The 18620-nt window shown below is 43.8% G+C and overlaps 1 protein-coding gene across 1 annotated transcript in view; it reads right to left on the reverse strand.

The window, feature by feature from the left end:
* Positions 1–2430: 2430 nt before the first annotated feature.
* Positions 2431–18620, reverse strand: part of ACOT12 (acyl-CoA thioesterase 12) — a 46519-nt gene continuing 30329 nt past the window's right edge. Inside the window, exons 8-15 of the mRNA XM_075067045.1 lie at positions 17475–17625; positions 15916–15971; positions 15432–15495; positions 14367–14450; positions 9648–9781; positions 5081–5209; positions 4498–4624; positions 2431–3901 (exon numbers count right to left, since the gene is read on the reverse strand). Coding sequence (XP_074923146.1) covers positions 3752–3901; positions 4498–4624; positions 5081–5209; positions 9648–9781; positions 14367–14450; positions 15432–15495; positions 15916–15971; positions 17475–17625 — 895 coding nt within the window. The 3' untranslated portion in view covers positions 2431–3751. The remainder of the gene's footprint in view (positions 3902–4497; positions 4625–5080; positions 5210–9647; positions 9782–14366; positions 14451–15431; positions 15496–15915; positions 15972–17474; positions 17626–18620) is intronic.

Raw genomic sequence — 18620 nt, forward strand, 5'->3', positions numbered from 1 at the left:
AGTGGCAACTGTGAAAGAGCATTATAAATGTACTGGAAGTAGATGGTGTATAGCAGAACTCCATGCATCCCCTATGCAAGGAGCAGCTGAAACAGCCTGAGGATCGCCCAGATTTGTGACCCCTGTTGCCATAGTCCCCAGGAGTGTTTCAGTAGTGGGGAAGGGACCGGGCACAGCACTGCTCTGGCTATATCTACTCACATTCCCAACATGTCCCTCCAGGTCCATTCCTTCTCCAGTAATATCCAGTGATGGGCATCATAGAGCTGAGTTGGCACCTTATAGGGAGCTGTGCTGGGAGAATTCACCAGAGTGGAACCATGCAAACACTTTGTAGAAGCACCTCTGGTGTAATGTGGCTGTAGCACAAAACTGCATTCTCTCTCCCTTCCCCTCCTCACAAGTAATTGAGCACTCTCACTATATTATACACTAGACTAATGCAAAATTAGAAGTAACCAATGTTAGTTTTCAATCAGTGCTTCAGTGTGCCGGGAGCACTCCGGTGTGGCTGTTTAAAGTAAGAAAGTGGATAGTGTAACCCTAACCTACAGGAAGCACTGCTGGATGTTTACGGATCTATTTCACTTCTGGTGCAAGTTGGAACAATTCCTCATGGTCTGTAGAGTTACACCTGCTTACAGCAGTAGTGACTGGTGTGTGAAGTCACTAAATGCTTAGGCAGTTGTGGAGCAATCTGGCAGTATCAATGGGAAACATCTATGCAAGAGCTAAAGAACCCCTAGAAACACTAGATTTTGCAGGCTCTCTGACTGAGAGAGAGGGTACCTGTACTGGACTGGGAGCTGTAAGTTGCTGAGCCTTTTTGGCTTTTGTATAGTCAGTGCAAAGGGTTCCTGAGACACTGCTTCGACTCAACGCTTAGAGCCAAATTTTGGTATTAAAGAAGCCCCTTGTTGTGGTTCACCTGGGATTTTTTTGGGGAGGCAGGGGTTGGTCCCTTCCTTTTCCCTGCAAGTTTTCTCCCAGTTCTGTGTGATTTCCCAACCATGTTTTTGCTACCCACAGGTCATTTATAGACAACTACCCACAGCTAGGTGCTATAGTGGTGCTTTGGTGTTTTGCACTCAGGTAGACTCCTTACATCCTCTGTCACTGTGCAAGGGTAACAGCTGTGTGTGTATGATGTGGGGGAGAGGGGGAGGAATAAAACCACCCAAATGACTGATGATGAGCCTAAGGGTAACATTTCTGAGGGCTTCTCAGTTTGATTTTTCAAAAGTCACCTTGGCCCACGTTCTCAAGGCTAGTTAGTTAGCTGCATAAATACTTTTGAGGAGCTGGGCCTAGGTGACTTTGGAAAATGTGACTCTCATATGTCGGTGGAGTGGCTATAAGGAGGCCTAAAGGAGTCTACTTGACTAAAGCAATTTGAATTAGTATTAGGAGACCAGATCCTAGCTCCTGTTCCATAGTGCAAAATGGGGTGGAAATTGGTTGCATGTCTGAAAGTGGGGATTTTCCTAACAGGGAAAAGATCCCATCAGGCCCAGAGCTGATGTAGCTGGCACCTATGCCAGATTCTCGTACAGCTGTCAACATAGGGGCTGGGGATGGGGTGTGGCTCAAGTACTGTGTGTTCTGGCTGTCCCAAGCTGCTGGACAGCTCCTTAGGAGACTTGCCAGCAGCCCATATGAGACAGCTCATGGCTGCTCTAAACTGCTCAGGGCATAAAGCTGGGATGAAGATCAGGGAGCAGTAACCAGCTCCCTTGTATTCCACCTGCCCTCCCATCTCTGCTACCTGCAACAGAGGAGCTGGGGACAGAGGTACCGTAACACTACCAGTAACTATCCCCTGTTTTCTGAGGGTTTGATCTAGCTCTAGTTGAAATCAATGGGAGTCTTTCCATTGACTTCAGTGGGTGCTGGATAGGCTATTAACGGCTCAGAAGGTCTGAATGCACCAAAGCATCAGCCTCTAATGCAGGGACGGGCAAACTTATTGGCCTGAGGGCTGCATCAGGTTTCTGACATTCTGTGGCGGGCTGGTTAGTGGAGGCTGTGCCTCCCCAAACAGCCAGGCATGGCCCAGCCCCACCCCCTATCCGACCCCACCCTGCTTTTGCCCCCTGTTGGCTCCTGGGGGATTCCTGCCCCATCCAACCACCCTGGTTCCCTGATGGCTTATCTGGAACCCCTGCCCCACCCACCCCCATTCCCTGTCCCCTGACAACCCCGGAACCCCTGGCCCTCACTGCCCCCTGCTTGACCCATCCAACCCCCCCCTTCCTGACTCCCGCCCCGGGACCCCTACCCCCATTCAACCACCCTATTCCCTGCCCTCTGACCACCCTGACCCCTATCCACACCCTCTGACCACCACCACTCCAAACTCCCCTGCCGTCTATCCAACCCCCCCACACCACCTGGCTCCCTGCCCCCTTACCACGGTGCCTGGAGCACCAATGGCTGGTGGCGCTACAGCCGTGCTGCCCAGAGCACCAGGACAGGCAGCTGCACCACTCGGCTGGAGCCAGCCATGCCACCGCGCAGCACAGAGCACTAGTCAGGCCGGGCTTTGCCCCAGGAGCTCGCAGCCCCGCTCCCCAGAGCATTATGCAGGCGGCACAGTGATCTGAGGCTGCAGGGAAGAGGGAGCAGGGGAGGGGCCGGAGGCTAATCTCCAGTGCCAGGAGCTCAGGGGCCAGGCAGGAGGATCCTACAGGCTGGATGTGGCCCATACGCTGTAGTTTGCCCACCTCAGTTCTAATGCAATCCTGAGGTGCACCAACATAATTCCTGAACTTATATTCTTTAATTCCATCCAAAGGTATTAATTCAGACTAAGAACTAACTGCCAGCAGTATTCCATTTTTTTAATCTCAAAGAAGTTTAGAACAAAAAGCCTCTGAAACCATCATCCCTTTAAGTCTATAATTTAACATGGCCAAAATAGTTTATTCAATGTTATTATTTATTGGTCTATATTTTTTCAAAGCTATCATAGTATTAATACCCAGCACTTCCCTGGCACTTTTCAGCGGTAGACCTCACAGCACTTTACAAAGGATGTAAGCGTCATTACTATTGCTACAGACCAGAGCAGATTTTTAGAACTGAGTTTAGAGGGCCTTCCAAAATGGTGTTTGTAATACAAATTATGTCCCCATTTATGCCTGGGCAACTCCACCAAATTCAAATGAGCGGTATAAATAAGAACTCGCCTCCATTATATTTAAAATTGATTCATATTTTTAATCAATTCCTAAATCAGTGGGAGTTGTGAGTGCTCAGATTCTCTCAGGATCAGGGCTGAAATGAGGTGTGTGGCTTAAAGTAAATATTTCAGTTTGGTAGATCCGGAGTTCTCAACCTTTTTCTTTCTGAGCGCCCCCCCCCCCCCCGTCAACATGCTATTAAAACTCCACAGCCCATCTGTGCCACAACTGGTTTTCTGCATATAAAAGCTAGGGCCGGTATTAGGTGGTAGCAAGCAGGGCAGTTGCCTGGGGCCCTGCAAAGCTGAGTTGCTCGGGCTTTGGCTTCAGCCTCGGATGGCAGGGCCCCACTCGTCAGCCCTGTATGGTGGGGCTTTGGCTTTCTTCCCTGGGCCTCAGTGAGTTTAATGTTGGCCCCTGCTTGGCAGCCCTCCGCGAAAATTTGCAGGTGGCCCCAGACTCCTGGTTGAGAACTACTGTAGTAGATGATATAGATATTGAGAATCCTCATGTTCGCATGCAGCACTTAAAATTTTTTTATTATCTTCAGAGCTCCCCTGATACTTTACTTAAAACAAAATATTGTAAATCTTGCTACTGTCCATCTCCAAGAACCTGATGCATGCAGAAGCAGTGTCCTTAATGGATTTTGATGAGCCAGTGAGATTTGCAGCAAGGTAAGGCAGAACACCAGAGGTAACTTGGTTAAAGTAAGACACCTGGGTAACAAATTAAAAATGAAAAACTCAAAACTTGGGGAACGTGAAGGTCATTTTCTCAGAATCTATATCAGTATCAGTCCCTGAGAGGATTTTAATGCAAAAAATAAAAGCATTGTGAAGGCAATATTAACGGGAAAACCATCACCTTTTTAAAAGTATGTTAGTGATCTTAATAGCCCCACATCAGCTAACTGCTCAACCATGTGCTAAATGTATACAGTGTAGCAGAGAGCAGAATTTGTTCCATCATCTCTAACTTGTTAAATACCTTTGTTTTAGTAACACAAATGTTGGCTGAAGAAAGACACCTTAGACCAGTTAGGGTACCCAAACATTTTCATAAGTATATGTTCTGATATAGTAACCTTCCCTTCAAAGTGAACACAGACGTTCCTTACTCTCAAAGTCAGTGTAATGATTATAATTTAACATCTTAATATCCACAGGAATTCAAGTGTTTAAGCAAATTTAGGAATAAAGTGATTCTTGCCATTGTGTCACGGGCCTGTTTAAGACAGTTCACTTCAGTGAGATGATGCATGTATAATATTGGAGGGATAGCAGATACCATTGTGACTTGTAAAGCTACTTACTGTACAGGAGTTGTTGCCGTCACTGTGGATCAGGAATCCTGCACATAGGATTTCACTTCTGCAATAGGTTGGAGAAGGTGGCACAGATGTGAGGGTAACTGACCTCACAGCTATTATGTAAGGATCACTATAGGGAAAAAAACCAAGAGTCTCTTCAACAAGCTGTAAAAAGATACATATGAGTAACTAAAAGTAGTTTACTGTCTTTAAACCATATAAATGACATATTTTCTATGAAAACATTAAAGTTTCAACCACAGCTGGCCCATGTAAGAAATGAGAGCCTTAAGTGTGATTTGGAATGGCAAGCTTATAAGAGGGAGTGCATGCCCATATTATGTCTAACCAGCAAAGGGGTTGCAGTGAATCCTCAAATTGCTCATTAAGACCACTGACAAACAGTGCCAGGTGAAGATCATAAAGCTGATGGTCCAAAACAGCAGTCCATCCAAATTCTTATGGGCTGCAATAATATCTTTACTACATTTATTGTTTTCGGCCCTGTCTTCTAGATATGCATGGTAATAAAGAGTTTTAGCTCCAAAGGGTCTGCACCAGCCAAACTTGAAATTTGCGTACTCACCCAGTCTTACAGGGCTGTCTTTGAGACACAAGAACTACAAAATCTTTGGGTTTATCTCCATTCACTGATGGCGATGTAATGTGATATATCTTCTCATTTTCATTCACATTCTCTATGACCTCACAAATTCTGCAAGTACATTTAACATGCCACAGTCAGGACAGTTCAGCACCTGAAGTGTGCAATAAGCTCTCTTAAAAAAGACTGCATCAGAAAGAACACTTACCATTGTAATGTGGGCTGTTCAGTTTTTCTTTGGATTACTTGGGGCTTGTTAAAACTAGGCTGGAAACTAATTTGCAGTTCAGTTGGGCTTGTGCCACAAATAATGTTACTTTTCTGCAAAAGGGGGCCCAACAACAAGTTCTCAAAGAATGGGGGTGTGATGAAACAGAGTGAAAGAGCCGCCTTCTTTGCAAAAGCAGGAAAGAATCCTGTGGCACCTTATAGACTAACAGATGTTTTGCATCTGACGAAGTGGGTATTCACCCACGAAAGCTCATGCTCCAAAACGTCTGTTAGTCTGTAAGGTGCCACAGGATTCTTTGCTGCTTTTACAGATTCAGACTAACACAGCTACCCCTCTGATACTTCTTCTTTGCCATGCCTCATCTATGGCTCTGCCCCCCCATGCTCTAAAAAAAAAAAAAAAATCAAATAAAGCTCCAGGACCAGCTGGTGTTGGAGCAAAGCAGTACAAGCGACTCTCACATATTGTCAGTTCCTCTTGGAAAAGCATCAAACTGCATTCAGTACTATTTTCTAGGTATCCAAATGTTCCCCTGTATCACTGGATTTATGGCTGATTACAACAATCTATAACCCACTAACAATCTATTGTTACAACAATCTATAACCCCACCCCCTGTTGCCTTTCTCCCCCATCTGTCTTTTGCCCCTATGACTGGAGGGGTGTTCACAGGCCACTTTACCTTGACTGGTCCCTTGAAATATGTGTTAACTACTGATGCTAATCAATCTGTTCCACCTTGTATTTAGCTGTGACACTCTGAGGACATTTGCCAGCCCCGAAGAGCTCTGTGTAAGCTCATCTAGCCACCTGCCCTATGTTAACATACCTGGGAAAGTCAAAGACCCAGGGGCATGGTCCCCTTCCAGATCTATTTCCCTGATTAAAACACTGGCTGAAAGACTGGTGCAAGACTAGACCATTTTTCTCCTGAACCTTGTGGACCAAAATCAAACAACTGGCTTTCTAAAGAACAGCCGCTGTGCCTCTGGAGCTCTGTGGGCCTCCAGACACTCAAAACTTGAATCTATTTCAGTCTTTTTAGATGCAGAAAGAGCATGTGACAGCGCATCTTGGAACATTCTCTTTGATGTTTTGCATGAATTTGGATGAGCTGATGTAGTCCGCCAGTGGCTCAAAATTTTATACTCTCATCCTAATGCGTTTGTACTAGTTTTTATCCCAAGTTGCACATGTAAGAATGAACTGTTTAGGACTAACCACCTGCCAGGGTATCCTTACTTGCTCTCTTCTTAGAGCCGCTAGCCACTTACCTTAGTGATTCACCTTTATTTCAACATAAAAACATAATCCTCACTCCTGGGGGGATCCTGCATGACTGCGTGCCTGCAGAAAACGCCCCCCCCCCCCCCAAGAATTCCTGTGCTTCCCTGAAGAAAATGGCAGGGAAGCCATGGGGCGGGGGGAAGGTGGGCACAATGATGGGTTCAGGTTTTTTTGAGGCATGGGTGGTGGGGAGGGCACATAGGGTTATGTGCCACTGACGCCTTACCTGCTTCACTGACTCTGCAGCTGAATGCTGCCTCCTGGGTCCTAGTTCCAGTCATGCTGCCCTTCTCTGTGCTGGGAGTGTCATAAAGCATAATTCCCAATTCTGAACCTTAGCGTCCAAAAGTGGGTGCCTGCATGAACCTCCAAGCTTAATTACCAGCTTGGATCTTATAGTGCTGCCACCAGACAGGAATTACAGTGCCTGCCTCACTCTGGTCTCCCCAAAACCTTCCCTGGGGGACCCCAAGACTCAGATGCCCTGAGTCCACAACAAAGGGAAATAACCCCCTCCCCTTGTCTCCTCTTTGTTTCCGCCCCAGCTTCCCCTCCCTGGATGGCCCTGGATGATCACCCTATTTCAATTCCTTGAATTGGAAAATAGAGAGATCAAGTTTCTTTCACCCTCAGTCCGAGTTCCGGCAAATGTAAGCTTTGCACTCTGACACAAAGAGATTTTCCCTTCCCTCCTGTTTCCTTCCTCCCCACCAATTCCCTGGTGAGTTTTAACTAGGAAAAAATCCAACAGGTCTTAAAAAGAAAGCTTTATATAAAAAGAAAGAAAAAGACATAAAAATTATCTCTGTATCAAGGTAACAATATACAGGGTCAATTGCTTAAAAGAAAAATGAATAAACAGCCTTATTCAAAAAGAAATACAATTTAAACATTCCACAGCAACTAGCACCCATGTAAGAACAATATAATACCTATATTGTCTTATCCCTGTACTGGACGAACGTGGGACAGAAGATAGAAGCTTGAGGATAGAACACGAATCCCTCTCAGACCGAGAGAGTCCTAGACCAGGCGAGAGAGACACCCAAGACAGACGACAAACAAATATCCCCACCTGAGCTTTGAAAAGAAATCCGTGTTCACCTGATATGAGTCTCTGGTCAGGATGTTTGGTTCCCTTTATTAACCCTTTTACAGGTAAAGAAACATTAACCCTTAGCTACTGTTTATGACAGGGGGAAGCCTTTCTGTTTCCTAGTGCAACAGTGGGGCGGGTAAGGGGGGAAGTAGGGGTGGGAGATGGGGGGGGGAACGAGGGGGTGAGAGGGAAGAAGCCATGGGGAAGGAATGGGGTGGAATAGGGCAGGGGGAGAGGAATGTGGCCATGAGTGGAGAGGGAGATAAAGGGGCTAGGGGAAATCACCGGGGGACCGGGAGCCCAGCATGTAGTGTCTCAGCAGCAGCAGCTGGGGCTCCCCTGTTAAACATGCCCATCAACCCCTCATCTTGACAAGCCCTACACCCCTACACCTGGACCCCTCTGATGAGCCTCCCCCACCCCACAGAGCCCCAGCCAGCTGCACCTGGACCCCCCATCCCATCAAGCATCATTGCTGCAGCTCCTGGACCCCCACACTGAGCCATCCCACTCAGACTCCCCCACATACTAAGCCCCATCTCTCCATCCCCAGATCCACTCTCCTGAGCCCCCAACTACCTTCACCTGGATCCCCTGCAGAGGCCCATTGCCCCTGCACCCAGAACCTCCCAGTGAGCCCCTGTGATTTAAATCTCCCACTAAGCCACCCGTACCCAGATTGCCCCGCAGCCCCACACAGAAACCTTTCACCCCACAGCAGGCTCCTTCCACACCCACACTAAACCCCACCACTCTTGGATCCCGCTGGGCTGAGCCTGCCCATCCACACCAGGTGTGCCTGGGGCAGAGAGGCAGGGCCCCGGGGGTGTTTCTGGGGCAGGCCTGGCCCTTGTACCATGTCAGGGTCAGGTGCAGTCTCATTGCTGAGGCCCTGTACAAGAGGACATGGGAGCTTCAGGGTGAGCTCCCACCTCAATGCAGCCAATGGCTTCTGCTCCCCACTGACATGCTGGAGCCACATTTATTGACAAATAACATTTGCAGAATTTTAAAATATCATGTGCATCATTTTTAATTTTTGGCACAGAATTCCCTCAGGAGTAAATCTTCAAACCTACTTTTTAGGCAGACAATATTTTTTGCTTTATTTCTACTCCTAATGGCTGAGTACTGTGGAGCCAATAGGTCATTCTGGCCAATTCTCGAGGCTATATATTAGTTATAAGAAATCTGAAGCTCTGGGTATATTGCCATATACAACTTTCACTTTTCTTCAGACTTTCCTCTTTGTTGGGCTCAAAACTCAACCAGGCAGGCCTGCAAGTCCCTTCGAAGCACCACTCAGAGCATAATTAGAACAGTAATCCTCTGATAAAAACCTTTAAAGATACAGAGAATCACTGGAAAAGCCTCTCCTTTTCCTTAAGTGCATGTACACACCTAATTAAAATGGTATCACGTCCACCTGTTTTATATTATCTCCCACTATTTCCTATTCTATTCTCTGTGAGGGATATTAAGAAACTAAACAGCTTACAGAGTTTATTTGGATTAGAAAAGACAAGAATTACTCTAAAAAAAACAAAATTTATTTGGCATTTAGGAGGCTATGACTATGAGCTTCCTGATCTCTGACATTATATTCAGCTGTGTCACACTGTGAATTGGTCACACCACATAATCATGTTTAATTAGAGCAGACTATAACTGAGTGAACTGCTCTGCCTTGCTTCTTGCACTATGAATATACACTATTAGCCTATGCGATTAAATTTGAACCCGTTACTATACACCATGTTTAGGGCATGGAAATTTGCTCATTCTCATACAGGATAATCTCTGGCCGAGCCCCTTCTCTTGTCACTCCATGGCAATTCCAATTTTAATCCAGAAGAAAGTGATAGCATCTAAAAAGATTAGTTAACAACAGAGTCAAATAGTGCTAGAAAAAAATATTGAGCTGCTCTTACAAGTAATGTTTGTCCCATTGCCTGCGGAGTCTGAAGTCAGACAAAAGGAAGAAAGCTAGATTTGATGGTATCCTCACTTGCATTTCTACCTTGACAGACAAAGTATCACTCTCCTCATGCGTGAATATTTTGATCTGAAACGAAGGAACAGCATTTTAAAAATACAGAATGAAGAATATAAATGGACAACTTCAACAGCTTTTTACTTGGCAAGAGAACATGCAACATATGTCTCGACAGGCAGCGAAATGCAGATGAGTATTTAAGATACGTTTCTAAATCCTTCTTACATTAAAAAGTATACATTTATGAAGAAAAGGATAATACATGCTGGTGTGATATAGTACTAAGGGGTTTAACTGCATAAATTGGGAGTAATTGAGTTGCTCATGAGTGATGAAAGAATAAGTCATATGCATCAATACAATCTCACATCCCACGTCACCATATAGTCTGTATAAACCAGTTATAGTATTGAAAAGCTGTTTCACAAACATTTTAAGAGCCTTAAATTTTTTTGGTATTTCTCTACTGAGGAAGCCAGGCCAACTGTACATAAGGTTACCAGATAGCAACTGTGAAAAAATGGGATGGGTGTGGGGTAATAGGTGCCTATATAAGAAAAAGTCCTAAAAAGTGGGACTGTCCCTTTAAAAATGGGACATCTGGTCACCCTAAACAGGTCTCAGGGTGTTTGACAGAGCCCACTTCCTGTGTGATTTCCACAAACACCAGGACACCCTTTTCTGGTACAGAAAAGAAGCCTCTTTATTAAGGCCCCCAGATGCTCAGACCACCTATTCAAAACAAAGGGCCAAATCCTGGGCCCCTTCAAAAATCCCGTGTTCCACCCAAGTGCAGGGACCTAGGATATTGGACTTAAAAATCATGACATTTTTATATATTGAAAAGCTGTTATTGGCCCAGAATTCCATCTTGTCCCTGGGCTTTGAGCAGGTAAAAACATTGTAAATATTGGTGGGGGGGGAAATACCTGAGCACTTTTCAGTAGTGTATGAAGCCACATGGCTAATGCCTGACATGGATTGTTTGTTCTCACTCTCATCCTCTCTCCATGAGGAGATCTGTGTGTGCAGTGGAGTATTTTGTTCCAGTAAGCTTTTGCTTTTGTTTTTCTTTAAATGTACGTGTTGCACTAGGTTTGTATTAGAGCTCTCCACACAGAGACTTAGTGCGCATCAGGCAGTGTATTCCAGATTCACACCTCAACTCTAAGTGTTCATGTGGTCGAGTCCTTAGAGAAGCCGGGTGGAAGAAGTACTCAGACTAAATGTTTACTGTTAGGAATATGTACTGTGCCTTTAAGAACAGAGCACATGGAAGAGGGAAATAGACTGGGGTTAGTGAGAAGGGGTTGGAGGCAGTCTAGTGACAGCTGCACCAGACACATAGTAGGAGCTCATGGCTCTCCTTCAGTTTAGGTAACTCAGTTTTAATTCTTAGAGTTTCCCCTTATCAATTCACAAGACAATACGTGGTATCAGCTGGGTACAAGAGAAGACAGAAGAGAGGACTATGGTGAAAGTAAAGAAGTCATATTGGAGAAGGACCAACTAAAAGCCCCCAAGGCATTGAAATTCTCAGGCCTTGGCTACACTGGCGCTTTACAGCGCTGCAACTTTCTCGCTCAGGGGTGTGAAAAAAACACCCGAGCGCTGCAAGATACAGTGCTGTAAAGCACCAGTGTAAACAGTGCCACAGCGCTGGGAGCACAGCTCCCAGCGCTGCAAGCTAATCCCCATGAGGAGGTGGAGTACGTGCAGCGCTGGGAGAGCTCCCAGCGCTGGCACTGTGACCACACTCACACTTCAAAGCGCTGCCGTGGCAGCGCTCCCGCAGCAGTGCTTTGAAGTTTCTAGTGTAGCCATACCCACAGGTAATTCAGCAGACTCCTGCAAAGGATTCAAACAGAATTTTCATATATAAATGCAAGAAGCTGGCTCTGGTGAGAAAGAAGACCAGTAGAAAACAGCAATCTCCTTAAATATTTCAGGACTTGGGGCAGTGGATGTCTTTTATAGCATGCAACTAAGTCGGGCAGATGTTTGAAGAATATTGTATACCTTAAAAGAGTAAACCATTTGAAAGGTTTAAGTTTCACCTAAGAAGACAAAATGAGAGGAGTGTCCTTTGAAGAATTCCTAACATAGCTGAAGCTAATGAGCTCAACCTGCAAGAATGGACAGTTAACAGATTGTTATAAGGGATTGACTTGGAATTGGAATTAAAGCTCCAAAGCTGAAAAAAGAATGTTGGCTGACACAGAGCTCACTTTGGATAAAGACTGTGTCAGGCAGCAGCAATCACTCAAAAGGAGAACAATAATAATGGAAGGAAAAGAGGACACTGCCACTCCGGATAGGGTGACAAAAGAGAGAAAAACTGGCAGTCAATAAGTCAGTACAGAACAGAAAACACCAAGAAGCCTGAAAAAAGCAAAGCATGATAGTTTGCAAGGGAAATCTTTAAGGACTGCACAAGGTGTGGATAAAAACAGACTTCATCATTGCCCAGCTTTTGGGAAGAACTGCGATATTTGTAAGAAATACAATCATTTTGCCAAAGTCTGCAACTAGGATGAACAGCTGCAGAAGAGGAAAGCACGCATGCTGCTGCAGTAATCCAAGAAGAGAGCAGGGACAGCAACAGAAAAAGGAGTTTCATCTAGGACACCAGCCCGTGGTCCATGGACCCCTGGGGGTTCACAGACTATGTCTAAGATGTCCAAAGGTGCTCACACCTCCATTAGAAATTTTTTAGGGGTCCACAAATGAAAAAAGGTTAAAAACTACTGATCTAGGAGCTGTATCTTGAGAGAAAAAAACAGATGAATGGACAGTTTCCTTATAGACTAATGGGACTCTTACATTTCGACACTGGTGCTCTGGTAAATATTGTTTCAGATATTAGTTTTAAAAGGTTAAAGAAAAAAACATGGAAAAAAATGGTGAGCGAACAAGTTAAATTGAAAGTTTATAATGGGGAACTCATTCCTACTAGAGATATGTGTGTACCAAGTGAAGGTAAAAGATATAACTGGCACAAAAGTATTTTACTACTTTAGATGCATTGTCTGGATTCTAGCAGATTCCCTTACATGAGAAGAACACTATATGGAAGATACTGCTTACTCAGATTACCATTTGGTCTAAAATCTGCTCCAGAAGTTTTTCATAGAAATGTGTAACAAATATTTGAGGGAATTGAAGGCACAGAAAAAAGTACAATAGAGGATCAGAATTTCAGGTTAAAGAGAGCATTGGACAGGACTAAAGCAGAAAGCCTGAAGCTAAATAAACAAAAATGTAAATTCAGGCTCAGAGAAATTAACCTATTTAGGAAAAAGGTTAACTGAATAAGGTGGATATATTGATCTTACCAGAACACAAGATGCAACATAGGGATGGCTGATTTTTTTGGTAAAGTTAAACCTAATTTAGCTGCAGAACCCAGCAACCTCTGTGCGCTCATTGAAATGAATAACCAGTGGACAAAGCACGCTAACCTGGACAAAGAGTTTGGCAATTTAAAACAACTGATTCAAAAAAACCCTGTTCTAAGGTATTTTGACAGCAGGAGGCAGACCTAATTGTCCACTGATGCCTCCAAAGAAAGCATAAGGGCTGTGTTGCTACAAAAATATGATGAGCATTTGAGACCGGAGGCATATTCATCCAGGGCTCTTGCAAAAACGGAATGCCGCTATGCCCAAATTGAAAAGGAAGCTTTACCTCTAGTGCATGGTTGTAAAATATTTCATGTATTTATTTTAGAAGACTAATTGTTGCAGAAATAACATGGTTTATGGCCCAGGGGTAGCCCACCACACAGACTACTTTGGATTTGGGAAGCCCAGGGCTTTCAGGGTCCAGAGCTCTGGAGCAGCTTGCACTTGGACTGCCTCAGATTTGGGGAGCCCACAGCTTCCAGGATTCATGCCTCCAGGGCTGCCTGCCAGATGAGATTTCATTCATGAAGCTAGGTCTTCATTCCCTTTTCTTGGAGAATGTGACAGGGTATATCAACCCCTTTGGACAGGAGGGGGTTAAGAAGCACTCTGGGCTCAGGGGTCCCATCCCTCTGCCTTTGCATGCTTGGGTTGGAGGCGGGGTTTAAAAGGCTGCCAGACAGCTCACTCAGATGCTGGCAAGCCAGAGAGAAGGATGTGCTCTGGGATTTCCAGGGAAGGATGTGACCTGATTCCTCCGCCAAGCCAGGGAATGCGGGAGCTGCCGCTCCCAGAGACTGGGACCAGGGCCAGAAGCACAGAAGGCAGCACTCCCCCATGGATGAACAGAAGCCAGCTGGGATGCAGTACGAGGGACAGCCTCCAAGAGCCCTGGGTCAGAACCTAGTGGAATGGGTTTCCCTACCCCTCCTGTGAGCTGCACCCATGAAGTGGAGCAACAGCCCATGTGGCAGAGCCACTGCCTATGAGCTGTACCCAGTAGGCAAGGATGCTACTGGAGACAAACCATTGGGCATAACTGCTGCCTTGGCTCTAACCAGCAGGCAGGAGATGCTGCCTCCCACTCACAGAGAATTTCAAAAAATTTGTTTTCCTTTCCTAATCAGAACTAAACCAAATTTTGAAATATCATAATCATTCATGAAACAGAATACACTTTGTCTGCCCAGTTCTAATGGTGAGCATATTACTGAAGTTGGCATGCAACTGTTCCACAATTCTGTACTTACATTATCCAGAGTGCTGGTTATTTCCCATCCACATTTTGTTGCCAGCACTGTCAGAGTGGCTACATTGCTATAACTCAAGTATGCCTGAAATGTAAGATATATTATTAAAAATGAAGGGCTGATATAAAAGAGAATCTCATTTCTGTACCATAGTTACCCCAGAATCACAAACCAGGCAAATGGATTTTTTCCCGTAAGTGGTCTTCTTCCAGAAAACACAGTCCATTAGTTTCCAAATTAAATACTTTCAATAGCTGGATTGTGTTTTCACATGGCTGATGGCAAAAGAACCCTAATTAAAAACACTAATTTGGCTTTCTTTGATGGATAAAATAGAGCAAAAAAAAAAAAAAACCTCTACTGCTTGAAAACAGAAGGTGCAATCAGAGGAGTGGATATCTGGACTGGATACCTATTACTTGTGTTTGACGACACTGGATCAGTACATGTCAAGGATAGAGCTGATATTTGGAATTGATAAAAAGGGAATAAACAAAGCAAGAATCTTTAAAGACGTTTCAATTTCATTTAAAAAAAATTGGATCATTCAGTTTGTTCAGATCTACTGTCTGTTTATATTTCCTTTTCTGCAGAAAAAAATTGCTACAGTCACAGAAGTCAAACTCCGATGGTAACACATTCCAGTGCTGCCACAGTCAATGGCAAATCATTTCCTACATTATACATTTCCAATTATTATTTATTTACTTTTAGATTTAATTATAAGGACCTAATACAACATCAAGGAACCAGTGGGGGTTAAAAAAAACTTTCATACAGAACATTCTGCAATAAAATAACACTAGGGATTTGCATAAATACACAAAATCATGGAAATTCAGGGTCAGTAGTACTAATCCATCCTTACTTCACCCCACTGTGTGTAAGTATTGCTACACATACAATGTACACATTTACCCACTCTTCCGACATCAGGTACAGCCGGTCAAGTTAAGATGCTAATTGTTTGCATCAGATCTTTAGCATTGTTTTAGCATATCCAAAATATCCATATACACCTCTCAGACTATGTATGTGGATGAATTCAGATGATGTAAGTATTACCTGGTTGCTTGTATCCCAGAGATCAGAGGAAGGAATGTCTTCCTTATTGGAAAGGATGTATTTTCTGAAATACATATTATGTATACAAAGAGGTCAAAACAAAACAAATAGTGTTCATTGTCTTCCTTCAATGTACAATAACCACTTGCACAGTATTCAGCATCTTCTGAATGCTTTACAAATATTAATTAATTAATCCTCACAACAACATGGTGAGTTAAGTAAGCATTAGCTCCTCTTTTTCCCCCAAAAAGGATGGGGAACACACAAGAAAGCCCAAATATTTCTTGACTTACTCAGATGAATAGTAGCCATTGATTTCATCATGACTTAGGCAAACAAGATCAGGTCCAGAAATGCTAAGTGCCAATAGCTATTGCATCTGAGAAGACTTAAAATAATGAGCACAGTATATGTAAACAAAAAAGTTCACTTCTGCCACAGTGAAAGATAGTACCAAGTCACCTTTGAAATTTATTCATACCTGGTTAGTCTAATTCTTCTGCGCGCAATAGCTCCATAATATCTTCTCAAACCATCCTTCACAAGAAGCAAAACAAAACAGAAATAATCTGATTGAATTATGATACATTCTACTTCGATAATGTTATGCAAAAGACAAGAATTATTTATTAAAAGGGACACTGTCATATACCAATTGTAAACTATGTTATTTAAGCCCCTCTCCCCCAAAATTACTGCACTTATTACAATGGAATTTCCCCAGGTATGAACTTGATCAATTTTTTTTTAAAGCGATGTATCCCTTCACATAGAAAAAATAATCTAAGTACCAGTCGAGAGTATTTTAGTAGCATAGTGTTATTACATGGACTTTTGCCCAGGAGCAATAAAGAAGTATAATGCTAAACATTTTGTACTTGCCAAAAGTGCCACCTTTTAGATAAAATATTAATCCAAAGAACCTTCTACACAGTGCTCAACATGGAAAGCAATATTTGAGGGATTTCTATACCACTTTAGTACATGTCTGAGTTGGAGAGCAGAGGGCAGTGCACTATGAAAAATTAGAAGTGAGCACTGCACAATAAGTTTGATCACCACCTCAGACTGACTATTCAGTCACTACTTTCTTCCATTGCTATTCCATTTAAAATAGAAATTTCAAAAGCAACTAAGTATAAATCCCACTGAATGGGATTGGGCTGTGTGATTTAGGTGCTTTTGAAAATATCGCACCTAATCCTCTATTTTAGTCTGTTAGTCTGCATATTTTTTCTTCTTCAACTGCAGTAGAAAGTAGCTTCTTTTTTTATTTCTGCTTCAGAGCTGGTACTCTGTTCTTGTTAGAAAAAAGGTACTGGACTTAATGCCCTGTGAGTTGCTGCTTAGTTGAAGCATTGCTTCTCTGGTTGAAGTTAAGGTGCTATAGCATTTTTTAGAAGAGTGGAGATAATGCTGACACAGGAGTCAGCTTTCCCTCTTGAAACAAGATAGAGTTTAATGTGCAAGGTAGTGCATTGGCTAGTGCAGAGTGCATATGACTCCTCATTTCCTTACAAAGTCATTACCCTCCTAGTCATTAATTCACTATTTCAGTAGCTCTTTTATTTCTGCCCTGGTACTTTATGGAATTCTGTGATAAGAGAAAGAAAAAAGCGCTAACAAAAGATTACATCATAGCAGAATATTCAAAACAACAATTTTATAGTCATGAAGGTTTAAAAGCTCAATGAACCACTTTAAGGGATCCATGTACTTGGGATGGAATGTTCAAAGGAGCCAAAGGGAAAAAGGCACTAATTCCCATTGAAATTCAATAGGACTTGTGTGCCTGACTCCAGCCACTTCCTTTACAAATCCATAGGCTAGTTAGGAGTTGTTCAATTAGCCTACAAGCTTTCTCAAGTTCAGAATATCCTCTTGAGAAGGAAGAGAAAGTGATTCAGTTTATAACCTTGCTTAGCTCTTCACTCCCCTGGAATGTCTGACAGTGATTGGCTGTGTGATATGCATTATTTTGGGTTGGACTATATAAGCCATCTCTATATTCATTCTCTCTCTCTCGTGTAAAGAGCTGACCTTTGTAGTGGGTTTGACTCTAGGAAAGGTAAGGAGCTCTCCTTTGTCATTTACAGCATTAAAAATCAGAAAAGCGCTGTTAATATGCCGTGCTTGGCCTATGGTCCACTCCTCACAGTTGTAGGCCTCAACACGAACGCCAACCTCAACTCTGAAAGAAGAGTTTAAACGAATTATTTAACCACAACAGAATGACACAGAAGCAGCAATGAGACAAACATAACTAGAGCTGTTATATACTTCTTGGGTACAGGGAACAACAGTGATGGAAATCTGAGTATTTTGGATATATGAACAATTAATGAATAGTTTTCTATCTGGACACAGAGGCATATTTCAGCAGTGATGTAAAAGGTGGTGTAAGGTAAATGTCAGGACTAAAATAGGCAGAAAATGAATTAAAGTAGCAAAGTAGTGTAGGTGCTTAGATACCTAATGATGAGCAGAGTGTGGGAACTGGGGGCTGAGGGCGGGGGAAAGACTTGGGGGTGAGAATGAACTTGCACTGATTGGCGTTCAGATGTGCAAGACAAAGGTAACTCACAGCAAGCTGGTGTCCTGGCGGGACCAAATTTAGCCCTTGATAAAGGGAGTAGCAATGGGAGTTACATCTATTGCCACCAGGACCCTATTTGCTCCAGAAATATTGACATAGCAGAATATAAGCTGAAGTTCAAGGCAGGACTGCTGTAACTTATACCCCCCTGTGGCTTCTCCTGTGGCACTTCTGCCTACCTTCTTAGGCCACAGCCTCTGGTCTGGCTGAGCAGTGCTTATCACAGGACCAGGGGTTGGGGTGGGGGCAAAGATGGGTTTAAGCGACTTTGATATTCCAGGTCCCAGGCTGGCTAGGGAAAAGACGGTTACTCACCTTTGTAACTGTTGTTCTTCGAGATGTGTTGCTCATATCCATTCCAGTTAGGTGTGCGTGCGCCGCGTGCACGTTCGTCGGAGAAACTTTTACCCTAGGAACACTCGGTGGGCCGGCAGGTCGCCCCCTGGAGTGGCGCCGGTATGGCGCCTAATATATACCCCTGCCGGCCCACCCGCTCCTCAGTTCCTTCTTGCTGGCTATTCCAACAGTGGGGAAGGAGAGCGGGTGCGGAATGGATATGAGCAACACATCTCGAAGAACAACAGTTACAA

The sequence above is a fragment of the Chelonoidis abingdonii genome, chromosome 6 (genome assembly GCF_003597395.2).
Source record: "Chelonoidis abingdonii isolate Lonesome George chromosome 6, CheloAbing_2.0, whole genome shotgun sequence".
Taxonomy (NCBI): Eukaryota; Metazoa; Chordata; order Testudines; family Testudinidae; genus Chelonoidis; species Chelonoidis abingdonii.